This window comes from Rhagoletis pomonella, unplaced genomic scaffold (genome assembly GCF_013731165.1).
Source record: "Rhagoletis pomonella isolate Grant_MI unplaced genomic scaffold, Rhpom_1.0 Rhpom_scaffold_00002, whole genome shotgun sequence".
Classification (NCBI taxonomy): Eukaryota; Metazoa; Arthropoda; class Insecta; order Diptera; family Tephritidae; genus Rhagoletis; species Rhagoletis pomonella.
Genome location: NW_023458556.1, coordinates 24534708 through 24541052, shown reverse-complemented (window position 1 = coordinate 24541052; position 6345 = coordinate 24534708). Strand labels below are relative to the sequence as shown.

Sequence of the window (6345 nt, the reverse complement as noted above, 5' to 3'; positions counted from 1 at the left end):
TTCGGCGTAGAAATTAAGGAAAACCAATTCGTTAGACGCTGTAAAAAGTAAAAGAAAATATAGTAAATGGGTCATTCCATGTAAAAGAGTCATAAACGACATAAATTTCAAAATGCCTTAATTATCCATATTTCAGTGGCAAGAGCTAATTGACTGCACTTCATTGATCTTTCGAAGAAGCTTTAATGTTTTTGTCTATGGAAACTTTAACTTCACAAATAATTACTTTACATTAGTACCAGGGACCTGTCCCACCAGTCGCAACATTAAACATTTTTTTAATATTTCTATGAAGATTATATCAGCCTAATTTTTAATGAAAACGAAAGCACATAGCATATATTTTACAGCATAAAAAAAGTCTGAATTCAGAATTAAGTTTTTTGACTATATTTCATCTTTGAGTGCACAAAGGTAAAATAGAGGGATTTTCTAATTCCCACCAGTCACATTCATTCAAATGATAGTTAGAAAAAACTTCGAAATCGTTTGGTATTTTTTGGAAAAGAATTTTATAGATTAGCTATCTGTTAGAAATTATGTTTCACTGTGGTATAAGTTCTCAGGGCATAGTATAATTCTACCATGGTTATAATTTACAATTGTCCACATTCTAGAGTGAAATGTCCCACCAGTCTAAAATCTGGAAATCCGGTTAATATCCGTTCAATTTGTTGTCGGGACTTTCTAAACAGTACTTGAACGGATCCGCTACCGGACCGACTTAGATTCATGTCTGGTCAGGGCTGTCAGATGCTGTTACAAATCACTTCATTAATATACAAACAATTCTTATTTTATTGCTAATTTTTTTATTCGAATATCTGGATTATCCGGATAGGACTTCCAAGCCCTACAATCTTCAATTGGCGTCTTTTTTTACATTCAAATAAAAATACTTAAGTACGTATGGTATGAGCAGCATATCGTCACCTGAAATGCAAAAAGACGTAACAAACATCGTCGCTGAAATTCTAAAAGTCGTAGCTAATAAAAAATTCAATATTCAGTTTTTGATTAATATGATGGATTTCATCGAGTTACAACTCCCAAATCACTTAATGAAAAAAAATAAAAATTTTAAGTTTCGACTTTTTCCATTTCAGTTACGATGTTGTTACGTCTTTTTGCATTTCATGTGCGATATGTACGTACATAAGTATGTATTTATTAAACGTCATTGAACTCCTTTATGTAGGTTAAACTAAATATTTTAAATTAAAAACTTATATGAGGGTTATGATCTGTTTACGACATGAGGAAATACGCAGTTCTTAAAAAATTACTACTCTTTAACAATTGTTTAAACATATTTTAAAACAATAAACAGCTGTTTTGATAAACAATTGTGAGGCTGCTATACATGCATACATACAGTGGCGGCCAAGTAATTAAGTACACAACTTCCTAAGTTTTGACCATTTATTGTTTCTTTATTTATGCTTTTAACAAAAATATAGTTTATACAATAACAAAAACCATACAACTCAAAGGTTCAAATCTTATACAAGATATATAAAAATTCGCCAAATTTTCAAAAATGATCATCAAAATTTTAAAATTTTTAATAAGAATTTAAAAGAAAATGGAGTATGCAGTTTTGTGTCCATATTGTGTAAGTTTCAAGCGAAATATGCGTAACACCATAAGCAAAAAAATATGAAAAATCAATGAGAATTCTTTACCGCTCGACCACTCAGGTAATCCGCGTTTCGAGTCCTTATGGAAGAGAGGAACCAACGCTACTAGGACTTTTCTCTTACAGGGGCGGTTGCAGTTAATGCCTCGAGTTATCAGTGTAAAATGCTGTGATTGTGCTGTAAACTTTGAGAAACCCCAAGCTGGTGTTTCGTTTACGTCAGGTGATAAGTGTCTTCGCGACGGGGGAGAGGATTGTTGCCTACTGATAAGACTCCTTATTGTTGCCAGTCTTCTCCGGTTTCAGCAGTTGGACCAATCTCCCTGATCACACATCGATAATAATGAGAGTGACCATAGACAAGTTGTGGAACGCGGCGAGGTAATCTACTTTCGCTGGACCGCATCATTTCAGCATCACGCTCATTATCAGGGGACCAATAGTTTTGGAAGCTTTCGTCTTCGTGATGGCCACCTGCACCTCACCGCGGGCTCTGTTCCCCGGAAGAAGCAGTGTCCGACGAGGCACGATCACTGAATGATACTTCCACTTTGTCTGCCAGCTTCGTCGGGCTTGGCAGTGACCTTAATGTTGACCACATCAGAGGCGAAGTTGCAGGTCTTTAGGTACTACTCCCACTTTTTCCGCTTATAAAAAAAAACTGCGCCTTCGCCGCAAATTCGAACTTGTTTCCGCAATGCATCCAGCAGCTGCAGTGACAATCTTGGAGAATCGGCGTTCGCTAGCAGGAACTCGGCGTTCGCCGAAACAACCCTTGTCTGGTCTTCCTGGCCCCCCGGATCAAAAAGTCAAAATATCCATAAAAGGAAATCGGTGTCCAAGCATTTATGTGCTTGCAGTAAGTACTGTCGACACATCGATTTTTCGCCGAAAAGAGGCGAACGTTCAAACCTCAAATTAACCCCAAAATCGACGCATTCTGGGAACTGGTTTCCCTGAAAAACTTCTCATCGGTACTTCATACATATGTTAAAAAAAAACTATCTGATTCATTTCGACACACAAAGCCAAAATCTATTTAAATAGTGTTAGAAATTCAAGAACGCGACACGTACAAACTGAGTTTCACTTGTTCTACTAACATCTGAATCGCTTAACTGTGCATTTTTGGCTAAGCGCTAGACTGCATCTGCCATTGACACGTCAAGAGGAATAAAAACGGTAGTTTGAGAAGCGTAATCGAGCTTAATTTTTGCCGCTCCTCTACTCCGTTCAAAGAGCTGTGATCGGTTTGCCATGGATTTCCACTTACCTAGTGTCATGTCAACATTTTCACTGGTCATGTCCACAGCTCCAGAATCCGTAGGATTATAAAGGACGTAAATTACCTGAAAATATGTAATATACCACCCTTTAATGTTATGAATGAAAACGAAAGAAAACTTTCCAGAAAATTTCATGCATTGTGCTAAGTTCGCTTTGCAGTGGGTAACATATTTGTTGCAATTACTTACCATAAAAATTGCTAAGCAGCGACATTTTCGAGTGCTCCAAAACTGCATTTTCCTACACTTCTATATTGTAAATATAAATAAATGAAAAGATTTTCTAAAGAAATTGAGACGTTTGCGAAAAAATCAACGACACCACTCGCTTGCTTGCGTCTGTTCAGTCACCTTTTCTTTTTTCTTTTACTTTTCCTCCAAAATTTCACGTCGCTGGCAGACAATGTTGCCTACACAGTATTTTTCCCAATTTTTTATCCAACAAACTTTAGTATGAGAGACCGAATGTTTTAAAATTAATATTCGTTGAATAAAATTACAGAAGTGCAAAAATTAAAATCAAAGACTTCCGCATCGTGTTTTTATAAAAGTTTATATAAAAAGGTTTTTAAAAAATACCCGAGGGAAACAAAGATCAAAGAAAATGCAAACACTGTTTATGACGTATCCTACGCAATGTTGCCAGCAACACCTTCTCCTATTGTGAATGACAGGTATAAAACGTCAGTCTGGTTTTTGGCATATTAGAACATACACATACCTCAGTTCATGGGCTATGAAGTAGTTACACTAATTTGAACTAAAATATATTTATTAAAGAAATATTGCATGTTTATACTTAAAAATGCGGTTGTTGCCCATGATTTTAAAGCAGACTGGACATCAACTATAGGAGCTTTCTAAAAGGCGCGTGTATCTGAGTATACTATTTCTGGCTATTACGATTTTTATCGAAGCAATTTCTGTTATTAAGTTTTTTTTTTACAAGCGGGGATCTTTAAAGCCCACTCACACTTGTTCGCACGGGTCAAACCAGGGCTCGAATCGTAACATCCGTTCACGGATCGAAAACCATACGAAAGAAAATTGTGTGGTACGTTCTCTGCTGGTACCGTCAATACCATACCGTAAACATTTAATTAGATACACCCAAAAATCTTCATTGTAGGGATGTCAGTGGCAAAAATGCATCGATGTTTTTGTTTGATTCGATTCATCGAAATGTACATCGATATTTTTCGATGCATCGAAGGGCATACATCGATGCATCGATTTGCATAAGATTTTTCAGATAATGTTTAACAACAAAATATGTTATTAGCGAAATTGTAGAAAATTTGAAATAAATTACTGCACTGAGCTAACTGTGTGTCTAACGGAACTTCTTGCAGACATTTAAATTTTTTGGCCAAAGTCACTTCTTTTTTTGAACAATTATAAAAACTGGAATGACGGTTCAATGTACCGTAGATGTCAATTTTGAAAAAACTTCCTATTTATACATCCAGTGGAAAATTTTCGATGAATCGAAGCAAAACATCGATATTTTCGATGCATCGATGTTTTTCCGAAATCCCTACTTCATTGGGAATGGTTGGTAATAAACGAAGAAGAATTGTGTAAACGTCAGTCTGGTTTGCGGAAATTTCTTTTTTATGAATTGATTGGAAAATAAAAGACCGGAAATTTTCTATAAGAAAGCTCTTTGCAATAAATTTCAAAGCGTTCTTTGATAGTTTTAGTATTTAAAAGTAGTGTGTATTTTTTTCGTAAAAAAAAAAGATTATGAACCCTTGTGTTGTAGCCACCCAATGCCCGGACTTAGATGGCGACGAACGCTGGATTTGGTATGCTAATTAGCTCCAAATTTAAATAAATTCCACCAGAAGCATACCAAAAATGCTTCGTTTTCTAAAAAAATTTTTTTTTTTTTAGCATTCATCGGCGTTTCATTTCCGAATGCCGAGAGAAGGATCCCGACGTCATATTTTTGGGAGATTGTGTGTTAGAAACTCTGCAGGATTCGGAAACTTGGAATCAATATTTTGCACCGATGCATTGCCTTAACTTTAGCATTCGCGGCGATCGAACAGAAAATGTGCTGTGGCGCGTGGAAAATGGCGAATTGGACAATGTTAAACCGAAGGTTGGTTTCACTGCTATAAATGTAGGGATATCTACCTGTTTTATTATTGGAGCTTTATATATATGTATATCCAATATGCTTACCTCATATTTCTAATTATATATCAGATTGTTGTATTGCACGTGGGAACAAATAATATAGAAAATAGTGCTGAGCAGATAGCAGAAGGCATTGTGGAAATAGTGCATAGAATACGAGCGAAGTTGCCAGGAGCGTATATCGTGTTACCGGTAAGTTTCAACATAAATATAAATTACTACACCATTTAATGATATCTTCTCATTCTTTCCGAATTTACTTAAAATTATAGACCTTACTACCTCGCGGCCATCTTCCGAACAAGCTTAGAGGAAAAAATTCCGAGGTGAATCGAATTGTAAAGGAGAAAGTGATTGGTCTCAATCAGGTGCAAACAGTTTGCATCGACAAAGGTCTGTTACAAGCAGACAATACTATTAGTCATCACGATATGTTCGACTATAAAAATTTGACGAATAGCGGCGCGAAAAAGGCTTTTGAACCGGTTCACGATTTACTTTCACAAATTTTAAATGAAAACGAACCAGAGAAAGATCTAACGCCTTCAGAATAGTTGCGATATAGATGATCACGAATACATTTACATCAATCACAACATCGGTATCACAAAAACGGAAAAAAGACTACAAATGCCAGACAAAAAGTTTCCTTGGCAGCTTAAAGCGGCAACTGGTCATTTTACAATTGCTCACATACTAACGCTAGTTTATTTACACATTAAATATGTTTATCTCATTAACTAAAATATATTTTATGCAATATTATTTATTATACTTATTAACTAAATATGCATGAATTCATAATCGCATGTATAAATACATACACACATCATGAGTAATTTTTCCAAAGAGGATATACATATGTATGGTGGGCCACGGCCTTGCATTAAATAAATTATAATCATATCTACTTTTGGTTATGAACATGGCCAAACAAGATCTCAAACTCATTTGCAGATATGAATGTTAAGCATTCCATACCATCTGACTTCCAAAAAAGATGTAAATAAGTTATATATGTATGTATTTAATTTCCTATAATTTTCTTTATCTGAATCGCACTATATTTGTATTATTTTTTATTTTTAATATACATATATTATAGATATACTTACTATTTTAAGTTGAAAATGAATAAATGCAAACATATTTTACATACAAAGGAAAGGAAAAAAGAATTGGCACTGAGAATTTTTCACAGTAAGTGCAAAAATTTTAATTTTTCCGGATTTTTTTTTTCACAAAAATGCTTCATACTTTAAACAAAAAAAAAAA

The 6345-nt window shown here is 34.9% G+C and overlaps 1 protein-coding gene and 1 long non-coding RNA gene across 2 annotated transcripts; one reads left to right on the top strand and one right to left on the bottom strand.

The window, feature by feature from the left end:
* Positions 1-3310, bottom strand: LOC118734597. The gene is made up of 3 exons (XR_004992401.1): positions 3115-3310; positions 2913-2988; positions 1-38 (listed from the first exon to the last, which is right to left on the bottom strand). It is a non-coding gene; the product is annotated as an uncharacterized LOC118734597 (long non-coding RNA).
* Positions 3311-4482: 1172 nt separating this feature from the next.
* Positions 4483-6138, top strand: LOC118734596 (platelet-activating factor acetylhydrolase IB subunit beta homolog). Its single transcript, XM_036464305.1, has 4 exons — positions 4483-4733; positions 4822-5032; positions 5140-5262; positions 5343-6138. Exons 1-4 carry the CDS (start codon positions 4672-4674, stop codon positions 5622-5624), a joined length of 678 nt encoding a protein of 225 aa, XP_036320198.1. The 5' UTR covers positions 4483-4671; the 3' UTR covers positions 5625-6138.
* Positions 6139-6345: the final 207 nt, after the last annotated feature.

Coding starts and splice junctions, on each gene's coding strand:
- LOC118734596 (XM_036464305.1), top strand. CDS start 4,672: ATGAACCCTTGTGTTGTAGCCACCCAATGCCCGGACTTAGATGGCGAC. Junction 4,734..4,821: donor GGCGACGAACGCTGGATTTG/GTATGCTAATTA, acceptor TTTTTTTTTTAG/CATTCATCGGCGTTTCATTT. Junction 5,263..5,342: donor GAGCGTATATCGTGTTACCG/GTAAGTTTCAAC, acceptor TTAAAATTATAG/ACCTTACTACCTCGCGGCCA.